This window comes from Geotrypetes seraphini, chromosome 3 (genome assembly GCF_902459505.1).
Source record: "Geotrypetes seraphini chromosome 3, aGeoSer1.1, whole genome shotgun sequence".
In the NCBI taxonomy this organism is placed as follows: Eukaryota; Metazoa; Chordata; class Amphibia; order Gymnophiona; family Dermophiidae; genus Geotrypetes; species Geotrypetes seraphini.
The window spans coordinates 300,476,562-300,503,650 of NC_047086.1; the positions used below are offsets into that span (position 1 = coordinate 300,476,562).

Genomic DNA, 27,089 nt, shown 5'->3' on the forward strand with positions numbered 1-27,089 from the left:
TGGATGGTGTGGAAGGGTCGAGGTCGGGTTTTTTTCAATAGAGGGGTTAAGGCGATATGGCCCATTTCTAGGGAGAAAAGGCCCGAGTGTAGGGCGGTGTTTAGGAGTTTGATAATGGAAAAGATGGCCTGAGTGGGTATTTCCTCGTAGAGGTAGGAGGGGAAAGGGTCTAAAGAACAATTGCAAGATTTCAGTTTGAGGCAGAGTTTAAAGATGAGGGATTCGGATACGTGCTCAAAGGCAGCCCAGGATCTGTCGGCTGGGATAGGGCTAAAGGCCATTAGAGTAGGGTTGGAGTCAGTGAGCACCAGGGAGTTGTAGGAGACTGCAGGTGGGAAGGAGCATCATAAGGTAGTGACCTTTTCATTGAAGAATTTTGCTAGAACTTCGGCTGAGGGAGAGGAGGGGAGAGAGGTGGAGTCTTTTTTGGAGGTTAGAGAGCGCCAGATTTTGAAAAGTGTACTACTCTGGTTGTTGGATCTGGAGATTTTCTCACCGTAGAAGTTCTTCCTTGCTTTATTTAGTGCTGAATTGTAGAGCTTAATGTTGGCTCTCCAGGACTGTCTATCTATAGGGGAGTTAGACTTTTTCCATTTGCGCTCCAGGGCTCGACATTTCTGCTTTAGTTCTCTTTGATAAGGGAGGTACCAGGGGGCTTTGCGAGGGTAGGAGATGGATTTGGTGGAAAGGGGGGCGAGGGAGTGGTAGGTGGACTCGGAGAGGGCGGTCCAGTTATGCCAGTTGGATTCAGGGTCTGCAGGCTTAGGGGCAGAGGAGAATTGTTTGAGAAATTTTGTTCAGAACAGGTCGCTTGAAATTTTTTTGCGAAAGGTAATGGAATTGGAGGAGCGGGGAGGAGCCCCAAGATGCGACATGAAAATGGGAAGGCAGAAGGTCCCAAGGAAGTGGTCAGATCAGGGGACATGTTCCCAGCGAGTGTCATTGGCTGAAGTTTTGTAGGCGGTAAGATCCAGGAAACTAATGAGGTCTAGAGTGTGTCTCTTTTCGTGGGTTGGGGATGGTGAAGGGGGGGGAAAACCAAGAGAGATGAGGAAGCTCTTCAGTTCGATCGTATCCTTGCTGGTGTTGTCGTCAAGGTGGAAATTTATGTCCCTAATGATCAAAAGTTCTATGCGGTTTACAAAGATTAAGCAAAGGTACAAATTGATTGACTTTAAGAGGGGAGGAAGAAAGAGGGTTAATAGGACAGGAAATCCATTTTTGAGGAGAGAGTGATCAATAGAACAAGTTAATCGCTATAGAGGGGAGAGAGAATAGAGGATCAGTTGTCTAGATACTTTAGGAACAGGTGTGTTTTCATACGTTTCCTAAATTCCTCATAAGTAGTGGGCGAAAGCAATTGTTCTAGGTCTTTACCCCATGATGCTGCTTGGTGCGAGAGAAGATATTCATGGTGTTTTTTCAGTTTACAACCTCTCACTGGGGGGGAAACGAAGTTGGAATGTGAGCTTCTCTTGTGTCTGTTGGCTGAGAAGACGAAAAGGTCAGTTATATATTTAGGGGCAAGTCCGTGTAGTGCTTTGAAGCAGAAGCAGGCAAATTTAAACTTTACGCGCGTCTCCATTGGCAGCCAATGCAGCTGCCGGTAGTAGGGTGTCACGTGGTCAAACTTCCTCAGCCCAAAGATCAGTTTGACCGCTGCATTTTGCATCAATTGTAAACGCTACATGTTCTTTTGGGAAATTGCTAAATAGGCGATGTTACAGTAGTCAAGTAGACTCAGTACGAGGGATTGGACTAGGGTTCTGAATGCTGCTGTATCGAAATAAGCTTTAAGGGATCTGAGTTTCCAGAGAGTGAAAAATCCCTTTCTGATCAAGGAGTCCACCTGGTCTCTCATGGTTAGGCACTGATCCAAAGTTACACCTAGTATCTTTATGGTAGGTTGGATAGGGTAATTAAGATTATTGAATCATAGTGGTGATTTAGTGTCAAGCGAATGTGGCGAAGCAACGAAGAAAGTTGTCTTTTCTGAATTAAGTTTGAGCCTAAAGGTTGTCATCCAGTGCTCCATCACGTTTATGGCTTCTAAAGCTTTAGGAATAGTTTCATAGATAGAATTAACGAATGGCACTCCACTGATCACGTCTGACGTTTTGGATGGGGTATCGTTTACCACCACCCTCTGAAGTCTACCGCTCAGCCAATCCCCAACCCATGTAGTTAGAGTGTCCCCTAATCCTATCAATCTCAGCTTGTTCAATAACCTTTGGTGTGGGACGCTATCAAAAACTTTACTGAAGTCCAAATATACCACGTCCAGTGATTCTCTGGCATCCAGTTGTCTAGTAACCCAGTCAAAAAAGCTAATTAGATTAGATTGGCAGGATCTACCCTGGGTGAATTCGTGTTGGTGGGGATCACGTAGGTTTTCCTCATCTAGGATTGTGTCAAGATTCCGTTTGATCAGTGTTTCCATGAGCTTGCACACTATAGACGTGAGACTCACTGGTCTGTAGTTTGCTGTCTCTGTCCTGCAGCCCTTTTTGTGGAGTGGGATTATGTTGGCGGTTTTCCAATCCAAGGGGACTCTTCCTATGCATAGGGAAAGATTGAAAAGCACAGATAATGGTTCCGCCAGGACTTCACTTAACTCCCTAAGCACCCTGGGGTGTAGGTTGTCCGGTCCCATGGCTTTGTTTACTTTGAGTCTTGATAGTTCATAGTAGACGCTACTGGGCGTAAACTCAAAATCTTGAAACGGGTCTTTCTGGCTGTCTCCCGTCTGAAGCTGTGGACCAGCTCCCGGCGCTTCACAGGTGAAGACTGAGCAGAAATATTCGTTTAATAGTTCTGCCTTGGAAGAATCTGATTCTGCAAAGTTACCGTCCGATTGCTTCAGGCGTTCTATCCCATCTTTGTTTCTTTTCCTGTCACTAATATAGCTAAATAAAAATTTATCCCCTTTCTTAATGTTCTGTGCTAGATCTTCCTCCATTCGGAGTTTGGCCTCTCTGACTTCTTTTTTGACAGCTTTAGATCTGTCCAGATAGTCTTCTTTCGCCTCCTGTTTTCCTAAATGTTTGTAGGTGATAAATGCTTCTTTTTTCTTTTTAACTAGGTCCGAAATTTCTGCACTGAACCATTGGGGTCTTTTGTTTCTCCTGCGTTTAATTACTGTTCTTATGTAGCGGTTTGTTGCTTCATGTAGGGTGGACTTCAGAATCGACCACATATCCTCCACATTGTCAGATTTTGCTTGTTTATGTAGCTCTTGATGGACAAAAGCTCCCATGCGGTCGAAGTCTGTGCCTCTAAAGTTGAGAACCTTCGTTGCTGTGTTTGATCTAGAGAAACCTTTTTTGAGGTTGAGCCATACCATTTTATGGTCGCTGGATGTTAGCCTATCAAAAAAGAAGCAACTGCTGAGGACCAGTCGCTCACGTCTTTTCCTGCTCTCTGCCGCCCTAAAATCCCTGCCCTGCAGCAAAAACCCTGCTCTGCCGCTCTCCTACTCTGCCCCGAAAGGAATCAGTGCCCCGACTCTCCTGCGGCAAGCCCTTCCCTGCAGTGCGAGCCCATGATTTTAACCTGCAGGTTAAAGCAGGGTTGCACTGTGGGGAAGGGCGGCAGAGAACAGGACAGTGGCACGGGCTCACGAAAATCCTTCTGGCTATGCCATGTCTTTTCCTCCCCTTTCTTTGACATCTTTCTAGTGCTTCCATTAAGTCTCCTTGGTGCGCCAAAATACTGTACTGCAGCGGCAATCTCTGCCAGCACCCATCCCAGGAGCAAAACTTGAAGGAGCGCATGGAGTGCATGCGCAGACCATCTACAGGCAAAGAAGATGGTTTGCGCATGCATCGGGATCGCTCTTCAGCGATCTGTGCGGTCGGTTGGGAGTGTGACTCCGATCACCCCTATTTGCATGAGGACGTGTCGTGAATTGGGTGCCCGGCAACCTCACGGATCGGATCGCTAACGGATCGGATCTGTGAGGTTAGTGAATCTGGGCCTAAGTTGCTAGTCGCCCAAAGTCGGAAACGTCCAAAGTCAACTTTCGAAAAATACGTCTCCACCCCCTCCAATTTTTTTTCTGAGAATTGTCCACTTGCACATCCAGCCGTTTGATCGTCAAGACCCCATTCTCTAAAAAATTGTCCAAGTCAAAAACGCCTAGAATAAGACCTTTTGGACGTAGGAGGGGTCAGCAAAGTGATGGACTGGACACCCAGACAAAAAGGGTGCCACATAAACATCTCACCACAACTCCCTTACAGGTCATGTTGAGCCCCCCCCAAACCTACTATACCTACCTCTCTAGCACCCCAATAGCCCTTATGGCTGCAGGTGCCACCTATATGACAGTACAGTAGGTGCATATGTTTCACCATGAATGCAGTAGTTAGAGTGGCTTATGGGCCTGGGTCCTCCTCTCTATGGTTCACTAGTCCACCCCCCTTCCCCCCCCTCCCCCCCTGTCTACATAAGACACTTCTGTGCAGCTCTACTAGGCTTTCCTATGCTAGGTGCTAATTTTCTGGAGGCAGGTATGTACATTTTTATTCCGATTTTTATGGTGGTGGGGGGGATCACTGGGGGAGTGTGTGAGGGACTATACTTTGTGTCTACAGTGGTTATCTGGCCACATTGGATACCTTCTGGGCACTTATATCTGGTTTTAGATCGCCTAAGTCACAACATATAAGTTCCGTTATCGCTGCAGTATGACTAAGTCTAGGTTGGCCCACATCCCGCCTACCTCCCGCCCTCACCACTCTTTCAAAATCGCCCCTTTTCACTCTGGGCGTACAGCAGCACTGAAAAGGTCTAAGCTATTTTTAGATATGTCTAAAACCCGTTTCGATAATTATCGGCACTTGGACAACCTGTCTTTTTGATTGTCCAAGTGCCGATTTAGGTGGGTTTTAGATGTATTTCTGTTTCAATTATGTACCTCATACTGTATATGTTACTAGATGAGAACTAAATATGCATAGAAATGAGTGCATTATCATATTATTGTGTAGTCCTCATAAAGCACAATTAAGGGGACCTATTAACTAGTAAAGATTTTAAATTATATCCCTTTTTTTTTTTTTTTTTTTTTGCAGTTGATGCTGATGAAATTAAAAGGCTAGGAAAAAGATTTAAGAAACTTGATTTAGATAATTCTGGCTCTTTGAGTGTGGAGGAGTTTATGTCTTTACCTGAGTTGCAACAAAATCCATTAGTACAGCGAGTAATAGACATATTTGATACGGATGGGAATGGAGAAGTAGACTTTAAAGGTAAGACACATTTTGCTTTGTTTTTATCTATCTTAATAGATGCAAATCTTGCATACTGTAAATCTGTATATGATAAACTTATTTGAGTAAGATACCACCTATGTAAGTGATTTAACAGAACTTTGTGTTTCAAAGTGCTTGGATAAATGGTTGTTTGGGATGTATGTGTACATACATACTAGTTCAGTGTTTCTCAACCTGCGATACGCGTACCCTAGGGAGTACACGGACCACCTGTTGGGGATACGTGGGCTGATCGCTGATTTTTCTCTGCCACTCCCCGCCTCCATCATCCACCACCAGCTCCATCTAATTATCCCCCGCCGCTGTCACCTGCCAGCTCCATTTAAATATCCTCCACCGCCACAACTCCAGGAAGGGAAAAACCAGGTGCGTGCAGTGATCGCACACCGCCGGCCCACAAGCCTTCCCACTGACATCAATTCTGACGTCGGAGAGAAGGTTCTGGGCCATCCAATCGCTGCTTGGCTGGCCCGGACCTTCTCTCCGACGTCAGAATTGATGTTGGGGTGGAGGTTTGTGGGCCAGGCGGTATGTAATCTCTGCATGTGCCTGGCCCTTCCCTTCCTGGAATTGCAATGGTGGCGGGGGATAATTAAATGGAGCTGGTGCGGGGGGCGGCAGACTGGGGGAAAGGAGGAATCGGCGGCGGGTTGGCTTGGGGGCATGCTTTGATGTGGTCTGCTTCGGGGGAGGGAGGAAAGGTTGGAGCAAATGCTGAAAGGCAGTGAGGGGGAGGGGCACAAACTCGGGACACAGAAGGAAGGGAGGGAGGAAGAGGGCACTAACTTGGGACATGGGAAGGAGGGAATAGAAAGGGACAATTGTTGGGCCTGAGTGTGTGAATGAAATTGGGCATAGAGAGGAGTAAGGTAGAGATGCATGTGGAATAGAAGGATGAGAGGGAGAAATGTTGGATATGGTGGTGGAGAGGAAACAGAGGGATAGATTGAAGGGGATGCAAGGGAGAGGAATGTTGAGCATAGTGATGGAGGGAGAGATATGGCATGGTGTTGGAGAGGGGTGTTAGGAGGAGAAATGGGAATGGGGCTGATGAGCAGTGGTGAAAAATGATCTGGGGGATGAGAGAAAGAAAAGTTGGACTCGTAGAGGGAGGCACTGGGGGCACTAAGGACATAAGGAGGGAGGGAGGGAGGGAATAGAAATGGACAATTGTTGGGCCTGAGTGCAGAAATAAAGAAAGAAATGAAAGAAAGAAAGAAAGGATGCAGTCAGAAGGAAATGCAACCAGAGACTCATGAAATCATCAGACAACGAAGGTAGGAAAATTGATTTTCAATTTAGTGATCAAAATGTGTCAGTGAGAATTTATATCTGCTGTCTATATTTGCACTATAATTGTTACTGAGGTGATATTGCAAATTTTTAAAGTCATCTGCCTTGACCTCTTTGAAAACCCCCGAATATAAATGATAATTAATATTTTCTTTGTGTACAGTGTGCTTTGTGTTTTTTAAATTTTGTGGTTACCATTATGTGTTAGTAAGATTATATTGTGTGTATATGAAAAATGGATGAAAGAAATTGCATTACTATTATTGTGGGAGTGGAGTCAGGGGCGGGTCTGGGGTGGAACTTAGGCAGGGGTACTCGGTTGGTATTTGTTAGGCTTAGGGGGTACTTGGCTTGAAAAGGTTGAGAAACACTGTACTAGACTTACATTACTAGGACACAGGAAAGCAGCACAAATACTACTACTCCTTTTTATAGCGCTGCTATATGTATGCAGCGCTGTACATGAGAACATTCAAGAGTTAGTAGAGTTTACAAACAGGACAAGTAGGGGGTTAAGTCGCCCTTTTGATTAATTTTCGGAAGGGCGACTATGATAAAATGAGGAAAATGGTTAAAAAGAAGCTAAAAGGATCAGTTGCAAAGGTTAGGACTGTAAACCAGGTGTGAATGTTACTTAAAAATACCATCGTGGAAGCCCAGACCAGATGTATTCCATGTATCAGCAAAGAGGGAAAGAAGAGGAAACGAGAGCCGGAGTGGTTAAAAGGTGAAGTGAAAGAGGCTATTAGAAAAAAGAAAAAAAAAACATCCTTTAAAGAATGGAAAAAGGATCCAAAACACAAGCACTGGCAAGTTAGATGCAAAGCATTGATAAAGACAGCTAAGAAAGAATATGAAGAGAAACGTGCAAAAGAGGTGAAAACTCACAGCAATTTTTTTAGGTACTTTAGAAGCAGAAAACCTGTGAGGTAATCTATGGGAGCGTTGGATGATCAAGGAGCAAAAGGGGTGCTCAGGGAGGATAAGGCCATAGCGGAAAGACTGAATGAATTATTTGCTTTGGTTTTTATGGAAGAAGATGTAAGAGATCTACCTGAACCATAAATGGTTTTCAAGGGTGATGATGTGGAGGAACTGAAAAAAATCTCGGTGAATCTGGAATATGTACTGAGCCAAAGAGACGTTATAAAGTGATAAATCGCCAGGACCAGATGATATACATCCCAGGGTACTAAAAGAACTCAAATTAAATTGCTGACCTGCTGTTAGTGATCTGTAACCTGTTGCTAAAATCATCTGTAGTACCTGAAGATTGGAGGGTGGCCAAAGTTACACTGATTTTTAAAAAGGGCTCCGGGGAGATCCGGGAAATTACAGACCGGTAAGCCTCACTTCAGTGCTGGGCAAAATGATAGAAACAATTATAAAAAATAAAATAAAATTGTGGAAGACGTAGACAAACTTGATTTAATGAGACGGAGTCAGCATGGGTTCAGTCGAGGGAGATCTTGATTACCAATTTGCTTGACTTCTTTGAAGGTGTGAATAAACGTGGATAAATGTGAGCCGGTTGATATAATGTATCTAGATTTTCAGAACGCTTTTGATAAAATTCCTCACGAGAGGCTCCTGAGAAAATTAAAGTGACATGGGATAGGTGGCAAAGTTCAGTTGTGGATTAGGAATTGGTTATTGGATAGAAAACAGAGGGTAGGGTTAAATTGTCATTTTTTCTCAATGGAGGAGAGTAAACAATAGAATGCCACAGGGATTTGTACTAGGTCTGGTGCTATTTCACTTATTTATAAATGATCTGGAAATTGGAACGACGAGTGAGGTGATTAAATTTGCAGATGACACTAAACTGTTCAAAGTTGTTAAAACGCATGCGGATTATGAAAAATTGCAGGCGGACCTTAGGAAATTGGAAGACTGGGCATCCAATTGGCAGATGAAATTTAATGTGGGCAGATGAAATTTAATGTGGACAAATGCAAAGTGATGCACGTTGGAAAAAATAACCTGAATCACAGTTACCGGATGCTAGGGTCCACTTTGGGGATTAGCGCTCAAGAAAAGAATCTGGGTATCATTGTAGACAATACGATAAAACCTTCTGCCCAATGTATGGCAGTGGCCAAAAAAGCAAACAGAATGCTAGGAATTATTAAAAAAGGGATGGTTAACAAGACTAAGAATGTTATAATGCCATTGTTTCGCTCCGTGGTGCGACCTCATCTGGAGTATTACGTTCAGTTCTGGTCTCCTTATCTCATAGTGGCGCTAGAAATGGTTCAAAGAAGAGCGACCAAGATGGTAAAGGGGATGGAACTCCTCTCGTATGAGGAAAGACTTAAATGGTTAGGACTCTTCAGCTTGGAAAAGAGATGGCTGAGGGGAGATATGATTGAAGTCTATAAAATCTTGAGTGCAGTGGATCTTCTACATATACCACCATCCAAAAGCTCTCCTCTCATGAAACCCATTGGGACTCTTTGGTCAAACCAAAAAATAAACCAATTCCTCCAACACGTTTTAAACCTGCTTCATCATACCAGCACTGGTTTTCTGCCAAGGCTTCTGCACCTCCTCGTCCTCAGCCTAGGAAACAGAAGCAGCAACCACATCTGCCAAAGGCTCAACCAACTCAATCTAAACCATCACAGTCTTTTTGACGTGTTCCTTCAGAGCATAGCCACAGTTCCACTCATAAAAGATCTTCCTGAGACAATTGGGGTTCAGCTTCAGTACTATATTCATCACTCGATACTCATCACCTCCGATCTTTGGGTATTGACCATCATTCGGAAGGGTTATTCTCTCCACTTCTTGACCCTCCCTCCAGATCATCCTCCAAGAGAGTCTGCTTTCAACCATCAAAGCTCCTCTCTCTTTCAGGAGGTTCAATCCCTACTTCTCCTCAATGTCATTGAAGAAGCTCCTCTGTACCAGAAGAATCAAGGGTTTTACTCCCGCTATTTCTTAGTTCTGAAGAAGATGGGAGGTCTTCATCCAATTCTGGACCTCAGAGCTCTCAACAAGTTTCTAGTCAGAGAAAAGTTTTGCATGCTCTCTCTAGCTACACTCTTAACTCAGAATGATTGGCTATGCTCTCTGGATCTAAAGGAAGCCTACACTCACATACCAATTCATGTGGCTTTCCGGAAATATCTTAGTTTTCAAGAAAATCACCATCATTACCAGTACAAGGTATTCTGTTTGGTCTAGCATCATCTCCAAGAGTTTTCACCAAGTGTCTTATTGTGGTATCGGCAGCTTTGAGATCCCATATACTTCAAGTCCTTCCTTATCTGGACGATTAGTTGATCAAGGCTCTTTCATCTCAGACTGTTACTCTGGCAACAACACAAACCATTGCCTTTCTTCAAACCTTAGGGTTCGAGATCAATTTTCCCAAATCGAACCTACATCCAACTCAATGTCTCCAATTCATCGGAGCCATTCTAGTCACTACAGTGATGAGGGCATTTCTTCCTCCAGATTGTCAGCTCGCTCTTCTGTACCTATGTCAGCGACTGTTTCACATCTCCACTATCTCAGTGAGACATATGATGGTTCTACTGGGGCACATGGCCTCCACCATCCATGTCACCCCTCTGACCAGGCTACATCTTCACACTCCTCAATGGAAGATGTAGCCTACTCCTTGCTTCTCAGTGGTCCCAGTCGACACACCCATTATCACAACATATTTCTGTGACCTTATCTCTTCAACAGTCGCTTCAGTGGTAGATGGTTTCCTCCAATTTCTCCAGAGGTGTCCTTTTCCACTCGTCTCCTCATCAAAAGGTGCTGATGATGGACGCATCACCATATGTTTGAGGTGCGCATCTTGATAGTCTTCAGACTCGAGGCCATTGGTCCTCCAGGGAATTAAAATTCCACATCAGTCTTCTGGAACTCGAAGCAATTTACTATGCTCTCATTGCTTTCCAGCATCTTCTCCCCAATCAAGTCCACTTGATACTCAAAGACAATCAGGTAGCAATGTACTATATAAACAAGCAAGGAGGCACAAGTTCTCTCCTGCGTTGCCAGGAGGCCCAGGCCCAGAAGATCTGGTTTTAGGTGACTGCTTGCAACATCTTTCTGAAAGCAGGAGCAGAATTCCTTGGCAGACGACCTCAGCGCGATTCTTCAACTTCACGAATGGATGCTCAACTCTGCAGCTCTCCATTCCATCTTTGCTCAATGGGGCACTCCTCAAGTGGACTTGTTTGCATCTCCCCACAATCACAAGTTGCCCCAGTTCTGCTCCAGACTGTACTCTTCCTCGCTGTCTGGAGGTGGATGCATTCCTTTTGGAATGGGCGCAAATGTTCCTCTTTGTGTTTCCGCCCATTCCTCTCATACTATTTTCAAACTCAAGCAGGAATCAGCCACCATTATTTTCATAGTTCCTCGGTGGCCCAGGCAACATTAGTTCTCCCTTCTACTTCAGTTCAGTGTCAAAGAACCAATTCCTTTTCCCATCTTTTCTACTCTGCTTACACAGAATCAAGGAGCTCTTCTACACCCCAGCCTGAGATCATTACATCTGACAGCTTGGTATCTCTTGGGCTGTATCCATCTGCATTACATCTCTCTCAGCCCGTGCGCAATATTATTGATGCCTCCAGGAAGCCAGACACTCAACAATGCTATCAACAGAAGTGGACTCGGTTTTCTTCCTGGTGTCTCCATCATCATCACAATCCAGCTTCCTTGTCGGTGAAACTGGTGCTGGATTATCTGCTTCATCTCTATGACTCTGGCTTCAAGTCTACATCTATAAGAGTCCATCTCAGTGCCATTACTACGTTCCATTTCCCAGTTGAGGGGTAAACCCCTTACTGTTCATCCTTTGGTCTCCAGATTCATGAAGGGTCTTTTCAATGTAAAACCACCTCTCAAGCTGCCTCCTGTCATCTGGAACCTTAATGTGGTCCTTTCTAGGTTGATGAAACCTCCTTTTGAGTCAATGGCTACAGTACATCTCTAATTTCTTACCTGGAAAGTTGTTTTTCTCATCTCTCTCACTTCAGCGAGATGAGTCAAGTTTCAAGTTTATTAGATTTTAATATACCGACCATCAAACAAATATCTGGCCGGTTTACAATAAATTTTTTAAAAAAAAGTAAAGAAAGAGAAATTGAGAGTAAATATTTAGAAGTGCATATAGTGAACATTAAAGACATTGACATGACAAACTTGACAGTGAGGAAAAAAGGGAATGGGAGGGTAGAGTTACATTGTAGAGAGAAAAGGGAGTAAGGGGAAGTGGGAATAAAACATGTTGGGTGGGGGAGGTTCTTTAAGAGAGATACAAAATTAAAATTTAAAAAGAAAAGAAAAATATTAAAAAAAAAAAAAAGTAATGTAAATAAATTTAGCGAGAAAGTAGAATCTAAACAGAAGAGAATGCATCGCGAAATAAAAAAGTCTTCAGGCCTATCTTAAATTTATCAAGATGTTGTTCGTCTCGAAGTGGTTGTGGTAGAGAATTCCACAATGTTGGGGCAGATACAGCAAAATTTATTTTCCGTGTATAATAGAACTCTTTAATGGAGGGAATTAATAAGAGATTTTGATTTGTTGATCTCAAAGTTCGTGGTGAACATTGAGGAATGAGGAGTTTTTGAAGGTATGAAGGCTGATGAGAAGATTTTATTTTGAAAGTCAAGAGGATGAGTCAATGAGCTTCAAGCGTTGGTGGCAGATTACATTACATTAGTGATTTTTATTCCATCATTACCTTGCGGTTCAAGGCAGATTACACAAGAGGTTATCTGGACATTTCCAGGAGAGTTACAAAGTAGAGCAGTTTACTTCGTGGGAGATCTGGACATTGTTTCAGGGTCATTACAAGATAGATAATTTAGTTAGAAGGTTGTGGGATCTGGGGGAGATTGAAATGCTTCCTGCGGTGTTAGTTTGTCTTGATGCATTTCTTGAATAGCAGGGTTTTTATTTCTCTTCTGTTTTTCATGATGACAAGGTGGTTCTTCACACCCATCCCAAGTTTTTGCCGAAAGTTGAAACTGAATTTCACCTTAATCAGTCAATTGTGCTTCCTGTCTTTTTTTCTAAGCCTCATTCTCATACAGGAGAAACAGCGCTTCATACTCTGGACTGTAAACGAGCTATGGCCTATTATATCGACCAGACAAAGTCACATAAAACATCTCCACAACTTTTTGTCTCATTTGTCTGTTCTTGAGAAAGACATGGAGGAAGCCACTGCTTGCCTTGTATTGGTAGCATGGAATATTGCTACACCTTGGATTTTGGCCAGGTACTAGTGACCTGGATTGGCCACCGTGAGAACGGGCTATTGGGCTTGATGGACCATTGGTCTGACCCAGTAAGACTATTCTTAGGTTCTTATGATCCAAACAAGTTGGGACATCCTATTTCCAAGAGAACGATTTCCAACTGGTTAGCTGCCTGTATTTTGCTCTGTTATACTCAGGCTGGATTGCAACTGGGGAGTCGTGTTACAGCCCACAAAGTCCAAGGTATGGCAACTTCTGTAGCTTTCTTAGATCTGCCCCTGTTGAGGAACAGCAGGCAGATATTCTCACAACCCACCCAACTCCCCGGGTTGGCTTCTTATCTGGCTTATCTGAACTGAGGGACCGAGTGCCTATGTCGGGCAGGAAGGCATTTGCACATGCGCGGTGCGGGCTATCGCAAATTTTCTCAAATCTTAAAGTGGCGATACACTTTTAAAGTGTCCGTACCAGGGCTCGTCGGTGATGTCACTCGTGTGAGAATATCTGCCTACTGTCCCTGGATAATACCCGTTATGGTAACTGTGCTATTTGCATCTTCAAAGAAGTCGAGTAGTTTAGTGAGGCAAGACCTCCCTTGGCTGAACCCATGATGATTCTGTCCCATTAAATCTTGTTTGTCTATGTTACACAATTATATTTTTTATCATTGTTTCTACTATTTTGCCTGGTACTGAAGTCAGGCTTACCAGTCTATAATTTTCTGGATCTCCCCTGGGAACCATTTTAAAAATTGGCATATCATTGGCCACCCTCCCATCTTCAGCTACTACAGATGATTTTAATGACAAGTCACAGATCATTAACAGCAGATCAGCAATTTCATGTTTGAGTGCTTTTAGTACCCTGGGATGCACATCATCAGAATGGGATGATTCATTATGGGATGTTTCTGTGTAGCTGTGATGAATCGTATGCCTCAGGGAGAGGTGCCAGACTGAATTGTCCCATTAAATCGGGGTCTGAATAAGCCGATTCAGAGGGGGTGAACCTGAATCAGGGCCTGAATAAGCTGCTTCAGAAAGAGGTGCTGGACTGAACTGGAGGAACGGAATGGGATGATTATATTGATGATAGCTCCTTCCTGTAAGTAAAAAACAAAAAATAAAAGCTTTGGCAGCCTCATGGAAAAGGAAGAGATGGGGAGGGTATAATTTTGTGTGGGTGGGGGCATTAATCCCCAATTGCTGAATCAGATCCTGACTTGATTCATCGCGGCCAGTTCATCACGCTGAAACAGTTACAATGAACTGGCCACGATGAAACATCTTAAACCTATATACCATCCAGTCCAAGTGATTTATCAGTCTTTAATTTTGTCAGTTTTGTGTAGTAAGTCTTCCAGATTCACCGAGATTTCTTTCAGTTTCTCTGCATCATCACCCTTGGAAACCATTTCCGGTTCAGGTAGATCTCTTCATCTTCCATTAAGACCAAAGGAAAGAATTCATTCATTCTTTCCACTATGGCCTTATCCTTCCAGATAGTTCTTTTTGCTGCTTGATTATGCAGCGGTCCCACAGATGCCCTCACAAGTTTTCTGCTTCTGATGTAACAAAAAAAAAATAGTTACTATGAGTTTTTAACTCTTTAGCAAATTTCTCTTCATATTCTTTTTTTAGCTTTCTTTATAAATGCTTTGCATCTAACTTACCAGTGCTTATATCTCTCCTTATTTTCTTCATTTGGATCCTTTTTCCATTTAAAGGATGGGATTTTTTTTGGCTCTGCCTTTTTAACTTCACATTTTAGCCATGCCAGCTCTCGTTTCCTTTTCTTTCCACCTTTGTTAATATGTGGAATACATCTGGTCTGGGGTTCCACAATGCTATTTTTAATGTGAACCCCTAGTTTGCAGTCCTAATCTTTACCACCAATCCTTTTAGCTTTTTTTAAACCATCTTCCTCATTCATCGTATTAACCCTTTTGAAAATTTAGTGCCACTACAGTAGATTTCTTTAGCAACATCATTCCAAATATCAGCTCAAATTTTAACATGTTATGATTACTGTTTCCCAGCAGACCCAACACAGTTACCTCCTGTATTATGCATTGCATTCAACTAAGCACTAAATCTGAAATTGTTCTCTGTCTTGTTGGTTGACCAGTTGCTCCAAGAAGCAGTCGTTTATGACATAGGAATTTTACCTCCTTAGCACTCCTTGATGTAATATTTACCAGCCAATGTTGGGGGTAATTGAAATCATTGAATAATTAATCACTACATACTCTGTATATATTCACTGGAACCGCTCTCCCAAGCCCATCCAGCAGTGACAAAGCCAAAACCCAAACAAAAATAGCAAAGTGGAGAAAAAACATTGGTTAAAAATTCATGGGTTAAAAAAACCCTCCACTGTGTCACATATCAAATAGTCTAAAAGAAACTGCAGTGTGGTGCTATAAATCCCAGGATATCAGCCTTCAAAGAGAAAATTGGCTTCACTCTGACAGAAAAATAACTTGTACTAACTAAGGCATATTGTAACTTGTTAACTGTATATTATGTATGTTAACCTGAAACCCATCCTGAGTTCTTTGGGGAGGACAGGATAGAAAACAAATTTAAATAAATAAATATTCAGACAGTGCTCTGATCAACACATAGGGACGGATTCTATATAGGATGCCCAGTCTCAGCTGCCATCTAAGTGGCTTTTGAGAATTGCATTCTGGGATGCACTAGGAGGGAGGCCTAAGATTCCAGTTGACCAAGTCGCCAAAGGAGAGAGATCTTAGACGCCTGGCCAATCAGGGCCTTAGGTCCCTCCCTAGTGAACATAAGAACTGCCATCACCAGATCAGACCCTGGATCCATCAAGTTCGGTGATCCGCTCACGCGGAGGCCCAGCCAGGTGCGACCTGGCGAAAACTTAGTCACCGGTATCCCTCTATTTGCCTTCCGAGGAGATGTGCATCTAACTTGCCCTTAAATCCTAGAATGGTGGGTTCCGCAGCAATCTCCACCAGGAGAGCGTTCCAGGTGTCCACCACCCGCTGTGTGAAGCAGAACTTTCTGGCATTTGTCTTGGGCTTATCTCCCCTCAGTTTCAGTCCATGACCTCTTGTCCTAGTCACATTTGACATCCTAAATAACTTTTTGTCCTGCTCCCAGAATGCACCGGGAAGGGGAAGGCTTGCCATTCTGTGAAGGAGGGCTTGACCGCTGGAGGGAGTAAGCATCCCTCCGGCCAGCCTATAAGGAAAAGATATGGAGGGGAGGTAATATCGGGGTGGGGGCAAGTTTTCAGAGGGGGGGTTCTGGCAGGAATGACTGGGCATCCCTCCTACCGTTGATCTTTGGGGGGAGGAGGTATTTCCGGCAGGAGAGACTGGGTATGCCTCCTGCTGGCTGACTTCGTGGAGGGACGGATTCCCTGCTATGGCCGCTAAACTGATCGTGGCAGGGAGATTCCCTTGCTGCGATCAGTTCAGCGGCCGTATCTATTTGAAATGTGCTGGCCTACATTTCAGGTGCCTAGGGCTGTCTAAGCTTGCCTAAGGCCACTTCCAGGCGAAACCACGCCTAGCTTGGGCAGCTCTATGCATCTCCCTAGGCTCACGAAAACTACTTTGAAGTTTACTGCATTTTTTCTGATAGTGATAAAAAATATTTTACTTTGGTTGAACCAGGTTTCTGGTTATGGAATGAATTATAACTGCAATGGTTGATGGGGCATAGATGTGGTTTATGGCAGTGGTTCTCAACCCTGTCCTGGTGGATCACCAGGCCAATAGAGTTTCAAGCTAACCCTAATGAATAAGCATGAGAGAGATTTGCATATAATTGAAGTGACAAGCATGCAAATCTGCTCCATGCATATTCATTAGGACTATCCTGAAAACCCGATTGGCCTGGTGGTCCTCCAGGACAGGGTTGGGGACCACTGGTTTATGGGACCTTTGGCAGAGGCATTCTGTAGTCTTCCACAGACCACTAGCCCTTATACCAGTGATGTCACCGAGGGAAAATTAGTTTCTTTACCTTCATCTGTTGGTAGGAGGAGAATAAAATCCAATTAGTCGACATGGTGCATCAGATGGGACCTGTGGTATATAATGTGCATTCATGCATGTTCATGAATGAATATTGACATGTGCACACTTTAGAGAGCTACTCTACTGGGTGCGATCAGTTGATATCCCATATCTGTGTGGTTGATTTTATCCTGTCTGTGGAGAACTCCCTATTGCAGGTAAATAACTTTGCTTTATTTAGATGTAGCATTGATTTTGTATTTTTATTACTTGATAACCCAACTGTACCATTTTCTATAATGTTTAAATGTACAAGGCAACTTACATGAATACTAGAGAACTAATTTGTATTAAATGTTGCCAATTCATGCTATATATGTTTTCCCCCTACAATTTATAGAGTTTATAGAGGGAGTCTCTCAATTCAGTGTCAAAGGTGATAAGGAACAGAAACTGAGGTGTGAGTATTTATTTTTAATTATTTTGTAATCTCTTCCTAGTTATATAAGTAGTAAATGATTAATGTTAAGTGGCCTGAAAGTAATTTATTTTCTGTATAATGAGCTTTTGTTATGCTACAGTTGGCATTTATTTAAATGTCTAATATAGCCACAGTAGCTTACAACATAGTAGAGAATGGTAGATAAAGATCTGAGCAGTCCAACCAGTGTGCTCATAAGTCACTTTCATTATAAATTCATGATCAAACCAATAATGAATAAGGTATAAAATGTGTGCTTGATCCTGGTCTTTCATTCTTTGTCATTTTTGGGACACAGACCGTAAAAGTCTTGCTTGGCACTGTCTTTATGGGCACCTTTTACTAAGGTGCGCTAGCGTTTTTAGCACACACTAAACCCGCGCTACGCTTCTAGAACTAATGCCAGCTCAATGCTGGCGTTAAGGTCTAGCGCGCAGCAATTTAGCGCACGCTATTCCGCGCATTAAGGCCCTAACGCACCTTTGTAAAGGGAGCCCTATGTCCCAACTATTGGAGTTGCTTTAATTGGAATGATTTTGTTGGGCTTAAGCAGAAGGAAATGTGCACATTGAAAAGTCAGTGGTTTGTATAGTCAGTGGTTTGTGTAGCTCAGTAGGAATACTTAGTACTAAACACATCAACATATGCTTCATAATACAAGAAAAGGGACCAAGTCTTAGAAACTGAGTTATTCATCTGACTAAGTAATCAAGAAGATGCTGATTCAAATTAAACAAACTACATATTTCTGTCATTTCATTTACCAAAAGATATACTGTTTCGATTAATAATATAATTCAACAATTGAAGATTCAAAATTGTGAAAAAATTAAAACCAGTTTGACAACAGTTTGCAAATATCATAAGAACATAAGAACTGCCATCTCCAGATCAGACCCATGGTCCATCGAGTCCGGCGATCCGCACACGCGGAGGCCCAGTCAGGTATACACCTGATGTAGTTTTACCACCCATATCCCTCTATGCCTCTCATAAGGAGATGTGCATCTAATTTGCCTTTGAATCCTAGCACAGTGGATTCCTTAATAACCTCCTGTGGAAGAGCATTCCAGGCGTTCACCACTCGCTGCGTAAAGCAGAACCTCCTGACATTTGTCCTGGACTTGTCCCCCCTTAGCTTTAAACCATGTCCTCTTGTCCGTGTCACGTTGGACAGTGTAAATAATTTGTTTTTCTGCTCTATTTTATCGATGTCTTTCAATATTTTGAACGTCTCTATCATGTCCCCTCGCAGCCTCCTCTTCTCAAGGGAGAACAGTCCTAGTTTCTTGAGTCGTTCCTCATATTCCAAGTTCTCCATACCTCTTATTAGCTTCGTTGCTCGTCTCTGCACCCTCTCCAGCAGTTTTATATCCCTCTTTAGTTTGGGAGACCAATGTTGGACACAGTATTCCAAGTGTGGTCTGACCATTGCTCTATAAAGCGGCATTATGACTTTCTCCGATCTGCTCATGATTCCTTTCTTTATCATTCCTAACATTCTGTTCGCTTTCTTTGCCGCTGCCGCGCATTGTGCCGACGGCTTCAGGGTCCTATCTATCAGTACACCCAGGTCCCTTTCTTGTTCGCTCTTACCAAGAGTTGCTCCTGACATTCTATACTCGTGTTCCTTATTCTTACTGCCTAAATGCATTACTTTGCATTTCTCCACGTTGAACTTCATCTGCCATTGCTCTGCCCATTTCTCTAACTGATACAAGTCGCTCTGGAGTTCTTCGCTATCTTTCTGCGTTCTGATTGTCCGGCATAGCTTTGTGTCGTCTGCAAACTTAATGATCTCACTGGATATTCCGTCTTCAAGGTCATTGATATAAATGTTAAATAGGATCGGCCCAAGTACCGAGCCCTGGGGCACACCACTAGTCACTTTCTCCCAGTCTGAGAACTTCCCATTTATGCCCACTCTCTGCTTCCTGTTTTCCAGCCATTTGCCTATCCACCTGTGTATATCTCCCTCTATTCCATGGCATTGTAGTTTCCTGAGAAGTCTTTCATGCGGAACTTTGTCGAATGCCTTCTGGAAGTCCAAATATATTATGTCCACCGGCATTCCACTATCAATTTGCTTGTTCACGGTCTCAAAAAATTGAAGCAAATTCGTTAAACATGATTTCCCTTTCCTGAACCCATGTTGACTGGGTTTCAGCAATTCGTGTATATCTAAGTGCCGGACTATGCTATCCTTGATCAGTGCTTCAACCATCTTTCCAGGGACAGACGTAAGGCTCACAGGTCTGTAGTTGCCCGGTTCTCCTCTTGATCCCTTTTTGAAAATTGGCGTGACGTTCGCTATCTTCCAGTCATCCGGTATCTGTCCAGTTCTGATTGTCAGATTGGCGAGTTTTTGCAATAACTCTCCGATTTCAACCTTCAATTCCTTTAAGACTCTCGGGTGAATTCCATCCGGTCCAGGGGATTTGTCACTTTTAAGTTTGTCGATCTGGTAGTATATCTGGTCCAAATCTACTTCAACTGTGGTGAGACTGTCTTCTATTACTCCACTAAACACTTTCACTGTTTCTGGTATTTTTGCGGTATCCTCCTCCGTAAAGACGGACGCAAAGAAGGAATTTAGTTTGTCCGCAATTTGTTTATCTTCCTTAATGTACCCTTTTCTTCCCTGATCGTCCAGGGGTCCCACCGCCTCTTTTGCGGGTTTTTTCCCTTTCACGTATCTAAAGAAGGGCTTGAAGTTTTTGGCCTCTTGCGCTATTTTTTCTTCATAGTCCTTTTTGGCATCCCTCACCACCCTGTGACATTTCTTCTGATCGTCTTTATGTTTGTTCCATGCTTCGGTTGTTTTCATGTGTTTCCATTTTTTGAAAGAGTCCTTCTTTTCTTGTATGGTTTCCCTCACCTGTCTGGTAAGCCATGCTGGTTCTCCCTTACCCTTTGTTCTCCTTTCTTTGGAGATCCTCGGAATGTATAGGTTTTGTGCTTCTGTGATAGTAGTTTTCAGTAGGGACCATGCCTGCTCTACTGTTTCAAGTTTATCCACCTTTTTTTTTTGAGTCGTTGTTTCACCATGGCTCTCATGCAATCGTATTTGCCCTTTTTGTTAGTTTTTAAATTTGGTTTACTGGAAACTTGAATCATCAAAATACAGAAACAACTGGTTTAGTCATATGGGTTACAAAATTTTATAATATTTATATGTAATATCAGAGTCCAAATTAAAATTGAAAAAGGTGCCAAATTTTAGTAAAATAATTTAAGCCTAATTTTGAACTTTTACGAAGCTGCACTAGTGGTTTTTAGGAATTAAGGATGTAGCTAGAGCATGACAACCCAAATTATACTATTATTGGGCTTGGGTTTAGGGTTAGGCTTGTTTTGCAAATGATCGGGAAAAAAATTCCCCTGTACACTCCATGCCAATCAGTTGGCAATAGAAGGTCACCCAGTTCATGGGTTCTAGTATGCTATCTGCACCTGGTTTCCACTTAGGCCCACACTACTAGCTTCTGTAGCCTTTGTTTTCATTTAACGAAATTTGGCACTCTTCCAAATCAACTGGTCAGTCAGCTGTGTTCTAGTAATCATTCTTTAGATCTAGTCATGCAATAAACTTGTGCTGGAGATTTAGGGCTCCTTTTACTAAGCTGCGATAGCAGTTTTAGCGCATGCTGAATTGCTGCACACGCTAGACCTTAATGCCAGCATTGAACTGTCGTTAGTTCTAGCCACGTAGCGCGGGTTTAGCACGCGCTAAAATCCTGTGTGCACTAAAAACACTCGCAGCTTAGTAAAAGGAGCCCTTAGTTTTTGGTTAAAATCCTATTCCATCGGGCACGCTGATATTCAGAGATACCCAGGCTGCACTCCTAATAATGATTAATGAATACGCCAGTTTTGGAATTTAGCTTGAAAATCCAGAACTTCTGTTTATCAAGACCAACATAATTTTTTTTTTTAATTTTGAAGAAAACTGCAAAACGTACCTGAGAATGAGTAATTCAGTGATTAACATTAGAAAAGACTGATACTGCGAGCTAAATAAAGGGATGCCCTTTTGTTTTATCTTTTGTTCTCTTTCCTATATCAAGTTGTAGTTCCTTCTTCCATTTCCCTCTCAAAAGTACATCTGTGATTTCCCTAAATTTGTTTGTCTCCCCCATTTTTTATTGTTCATTGCTGTGTAATCTATGAGAAAAAGCAATTTTATCAAATCTCAAATAATCTTGAAAACTTGAATAAAAAAAATTGAAGTACTACATGTAAAATTTTTCATTATATTTTTCCTATAAATTCTTGCTTTCTACAGTTGCTTTCCGCATCTATGATATGGACAAAGATGGCTTTATCTCTAATGGGGAACTCTTCCAGGTGTTGAAGATGATGGTTGGGAACAATCTCAAGGACACACAATTACAACAAATAGTAGACAAAACTATAATTAATGCAGATAAGGATGGTGATGGCAGAATATCTTTTGAAGAATTCTGTGCTGTAAGTGCTTTAATTTTTATGCAAAAGAAAAAAATGTGAATAACTTACTATACTGCTACTATTAACTTGTAAGTACACTCCTCCCTCCATATTCACAGGTTTGGCACTTGCAACTCCGATTATTTATGGTTTTTATCCCCCCTCACGGACTTCGCCACAACTTTTTAAAGGTTTCAACAACTTAACTTAGGATCGACTCTGACCCACCCTACCTTCCTCCTGGATCCCTCCATAACTTACTTTTTAAAGCCTGGTGGTCTAGTGGTGAAGAATGGCAGGAGCAATCTTCCTATGCTCCTGCCCTTTGCAAAGCAACAAACATAAATGGCTGCCTTGAGTTCCTGTGGTCTTGCAAGATTACAGTGGGAACTCATGATAGCCATTTATGTTTGTGGCTCTGCACGGGGCAGGAGCGTAGGAAGATCGCTTCTGTCCTGCTTCACTACTAGACCTCCAGACTTTAAAAAATAAGCTGTGGAGGAATCTAGGAAGTGGGGGTAGGTCAGAGTCAGCCCTAAAGTTATTTGCAAAATTCTCTTATTTGTGGCCCCAACCCCCGTGAATATGGAGGGAATAATGTATATGAAATTAATAATATAGTCCTATTCAAATAACATTTTATCCCAGGACAAGCAGGCAGCATATTCTCACTGATGGGTGATGTCACTGACGGAGCCCCGATATAGACCACTTTAAAAGTGTATCACCACTATAAGACTTTAGAAAGTTTGTGATAGCCCGCAAGGCGCGTAGGCCCTCAGTTTCTTAGTTTCTGCAGAACTAAAAAGACGTGTTGAAATTTTTCTCTTGCTGCCTTCCCGCTCTTGTGGATTTTCTTGACTTTTTTGTCATTTCTTTCTTTTTTTTTTTCTTTTTTACGGTTTCTTCGTCAAATGTCTGAAACTCTGTCCATTCCATTAGAAGCTGACTCTAAACGTTCTAAACAGTTCCTGGAGGCTTTGGATTATGATCAACTTCCTAAAGAACTACTTAAGCGTCCCCTTCATGACATTTTACAGGAAACTTTCAATAAAATCTGGAAACGCCACTTTCCATTCCTATGGCTCCTCACAGACTGGATTCCCTGTATCAAGTGGTTCCTATTCCAACTTCCGCATGAGTCCCTCCTAGTGGAGTCCACCTTAAAGAAGTCTACAGGGGCTAGTGTTTATGCATCTGTACCCCCTGGCAGAGAGGGCAAAGCCATGGACCAATTTGGCAAATGCCTTTATCAAAATGCCATATTGGCCAACCGCTCTGGCAACTATAATTTCCATTTTTGAAGCACCCGATTAAATAGATTTCACTTTTCCAGAAATACATTCCAGAATGCAAACGTCCTGCTTTTCAAAATCACATTTCTGATTTGTTTCAGCTGAGGAAATATATGGTACGTTCTACTTTGAACTTACCTCCCGTGCTTCAGCTATGTCCGTTTCACATGAGATGTCTGGCCTGGCTACACGTTTCAGAACTTGACGTAAACCATCAAGATAGGCTAGCAAATGCTTGTGTCTTGGAGATGAGCTTTTTGGGCCCTCCATTGAGACGGCTACACAGAAGTTGTCCGCTCATGAGACCAGATGGGACACTGGTCAAGCCTAAAAAGAAGCTGCCACCTCCTCATCCCTTCAGACCGGCTTCTTCTTACCAACGTAGGTTTGCTGCTAAGCCTGCAGCTTCTGCACAGACTCAACTTAGAAGGCGGAAGCAGCAACCTCGTGAACAACAGCAACAACCTCGTGAACAATAGAAACAACAGGCTCTCCCCAAAACCCTACACAGCCTTTTTGACATGTTTCTTCAGGGCATAGCCACAGTCAGCATTTTACATTCTCTGCCTCAGCCCTTCGGAGGTCGTCTCCAACTTTTCATTACTCGGGAGCTCATCACAACAGACCTCTGAATCTTAAACATCATTTGTCAGGGTTACACTCTTCATTTTCACACTCTGCCTTCAGATCATCTTCCAAAAGAGTCTGTTTTGGTCCCTGCATAGTCCTCTGTTCTTCTTCAGGAAGTTCAATCCCTTCTCATGCTCAATGCCATCGAGGAAGTTCCTCTCTCTCAGCAGAACCAGGGATTCTACTCCCATTACTTCTTAGTGCCAAAGAAGACGGGAGGACTACGACCCATTCTGGATCTCAGAGATCTCAACAAATTTCTAGTCAAGGAGAAATTCCGGATGCTCTTCCTCGCCCTGCTTTACCCACTTCTCAATCAGAACGACTGGCTATGCTCCCTGGATCTCAAGGAAGCCTACACACATATTCCAATTCATCTGGCTTCCAGGAAATATCTACGTTTTCAGATACGTCTTTGTTACTACCAGTACAAAGTCCTTCCCTTCGGCTTGGCATCTTCTCCCAGAGTCTTCACAAAGTACCTGATTGTAGTGGCTGCATCTCTCAGATCACATGGCCTCCAAGTTTTTCCTTACCTGGATGACTGGTTGATCAAGGCTGTTTCATCTCAGAAAGTAGTCCAAGCAACATCTCAGACCATTTCTTTTCTTCAGGTTCTAGGATTCGAAGTCAACTTCTCCAAATCACATCTTATTCTGACTCAACATCTTCAGTTCATTGGAGCTATCCTAGATACCACTCTCATGAGAGCGTTTCTCCTTCCGCATCGCCTCCAGACTCTTGTCCAGCTCTGTCAGCAAATGCTCTCTTTGCACTCCATCTCTGCGAGATGCATAGTGGTTCTTCTGGGTCACATGGCTTCCACTATCCATGTGACACCACTAGCAAGGCTACATCTTTGCATTCCTCAGTGGATCCTTGCATCTCAGTGGTCTCAAGCGATAGATCGTCTCTCACAGCATATATCTGTAACATCATCGCTTCTGCAGTCGCTTCAATGGTGGATGACCTCCTCAAATCTTTCCAGAGGTCTCCTTTTTCAATTACCCCCTCATCACAAGGTACTCACCACAGATGCATCTCCTTATGCTTGGGGGGCACATATGGACGACCTTTAGACCCAAGGTCTCTGGATTGCCAAAGAATGGAAATTTCACATCAATTTCCTGGAGCTCAGAGTGATGTATTATTCCTTCAAAGCTGTCAATCATCTTCTCTGCCCTCAAGTCCTCCTCCTTCGCACAGACAATGAAGCAGCAAGGCACTACATAAACAAGCAAGGAGGCAGGGCTCTCTCTTGTTATGTCAGGAGGTTCAGAAGATCTGGACTTGGGCGACGGCTTGCAACCTTTTCTAAAAGGCTGTCTACATTCAAAGGGAGAAGAATTCCCTAGCAGACAACCTCAGCAGAATTCTTCAGCCTCACGAATGGATTCTCAACTCTGCAGGTCTCCAGTCCATCTTTGCTCAATGGAGCACTCCACAAGTGGACTTGTTTGCGGCTCCCCACAATCACAAGTTGCTGCAGTTTTGCTCCAGACTTTACTCTCCTCTCCGTCTGGAAGCTGATGCCTTTCTCCTGGATTGGACGGGTCTGTTTCTCTATGCATTTCCTCCAATTCCTCTCATATTGAGGACTCTGTTCAAACTCATACGAGAGGCGGCCTCAATGATTCTCATTGCTCCTCGGTGGCCCAGGCAGCATTGATTCTCCTTTCTACTTCAGCTCAGCTCCAGGGAGCCCATACCTCTTCCAGTTTTTCCTACTCTGCTTACTCAGCATCAGGAGTCACTTCTACATCCCAACCTGCAATCATTGCACCTGACAGCTTGGTTTCTCTCAGGCTGAATCCATCAGATTTATATCTCTCTCAGCCAGTCCGACATATTCTTGATGCCTCCAGGAAACCAGCCACCCAGCAATGTTATCAACAAAAGTGGACTAGGTTTTCTTCCTGGTGTCTTCTTCATCATCATGATCCAACTTCCTTATCAGTAGATTTCGTGTTGGATTATCTCCTTCATCTGTCTGACTCTGGGCTCATTCTACATCTGTCAGAGTCCATCTCAGCGCAATTACAGCTTTTCACGTACCAGTTGAGGGAAAACCTCTCACTGCTCATCCTCTGGTTTCCAGATTCATGAAATGACTTTTTAATGTTAAACCACCTTTCAAGCCTCCACCTGTCATCTGGGCGCTTAATGTGGTACTTTCCAGTTTGATGAAGCCACCATTTGAACCAGTGGCCACAGCTCATCTCAAGTTTCTTACCTGGAAAGTTGTCTTCCTTACTGCTCTCACCTCTGCCAGGAGGGTCAGTGAGTTGGTGGCAGATCTACCTTTCACAGTTTTTCACCATGATAAAAGTGATTCTACACAAGCATCCAAAGTTTCTACCGAAAGTTGTCACAGAGTTTCATCTCAATCAGTCGATTGTTCTGCCAGTGTTTTTTCCTAAGCCTCATTCTCATGCTGGAGAAACCGCTTTGCACACTCTAGACTGTAAACGTGCTTTTTGGCATATTACATTGACAGGACAAAACCTCATCGTACTTCTCCCCAACTCTTTGTCTCATTTGATTCCAACAAGTTAGGGCATCCTGTTTCCAAGAGAATGATTTCCAACTGGCTGGCTACCTGTATCTCATTCTGTTATGCTCAGACTGGACTGGCACTGGAGAGTTGTGTCACAGCCCACAAAATTAGAGCTATGGCAGCTTCTGTTGCTTTCCTCAGATCTACCCCCATTGAGGAAATCTGTAAAGCTGCCACCTGGTCATCAGTTCATACATTCACTTCTCACTACTGTCTGGAGTCTTCCTCCAGACGGGATGGGAACTTCGACCAATCTGTATTACAAAATTTATTTTCTTAAAGGCCAACACTCCCACTATCCCATTCTTGTTAGCTTAGAGGTCACCCATCAGTGAGAATATGCTGCCTGCTTGTCCTGGGATAAAGCACAGCTACTTACCGTAGCAGGTGTTATCCAGGGACAGCAGGCAGATATTCTCACAACCCACTCACCTCCCTGGGTTGGCTTCTTAGCTGGCTTATCTTAACTGAGGGACCATGTGCCTACATCGGGTGTGAAGGCACTCGTGCTTGTGCGGTGCGGGTTATCGCAAACTTTCTGAAGACTTCAAGTGGCGATGCACTTTTAAAGTGGTCTATACCGGGGCTCCATCGGTGACGTCACCCATCAGTGAGAATTTCTGCCTGCTGTCCCTGGATAACACCTGTTACATTAAGTAACTGTGCTTTCCAGACACCATATATAGGGTTGATAGTTCTGGAATCATTTTGTAAAGGGAGACAGAAAACAACAATATCAACTAGATACAGTCTATAAAGAAAGATTGTACCTTTCTGAATATTTTTCACATAATGTTATCAGCACATCAGTCTTGTATGCATTAAATGAGTTTGATCAACTCATTAACATGCAATACTGAACACCTTTCACAAAA

The 27,089-nt window shown here is 43.1% G+C and overlaps 1 protein-coding gene across 1 annotated transcript in view; it reads left to right on the forward strand.

Annotated features, from left to right (window-relative positions):
* PPP3R1 (protein phosphatase 3 regulatory subunit B, alpha) overlaps positions 1 to 27,089 on the forward strand; it is a 143,076-nt gene that overhangs the window by 91,578 nt on the left and 24,409 nt on the right. The window contains exons 3-5 of the mRNA XM_033936486.1: positions 5,076 to 5,252; positions 17,203 to 17,262; positions 21,569 to 21,753. Coding sequence (XP_033792377.1) covers positions 5,076 to 5,252; positions 17,203 to 17,262; positions 21,569 to 21,753 — 422 coding nt within the window. The remainder of the gene's footprint in view (positions 1 to 5,075; positions 5,253 to 17,202; positions 17,263 to 21,568; positions 21,754 to 27,089) is intronic.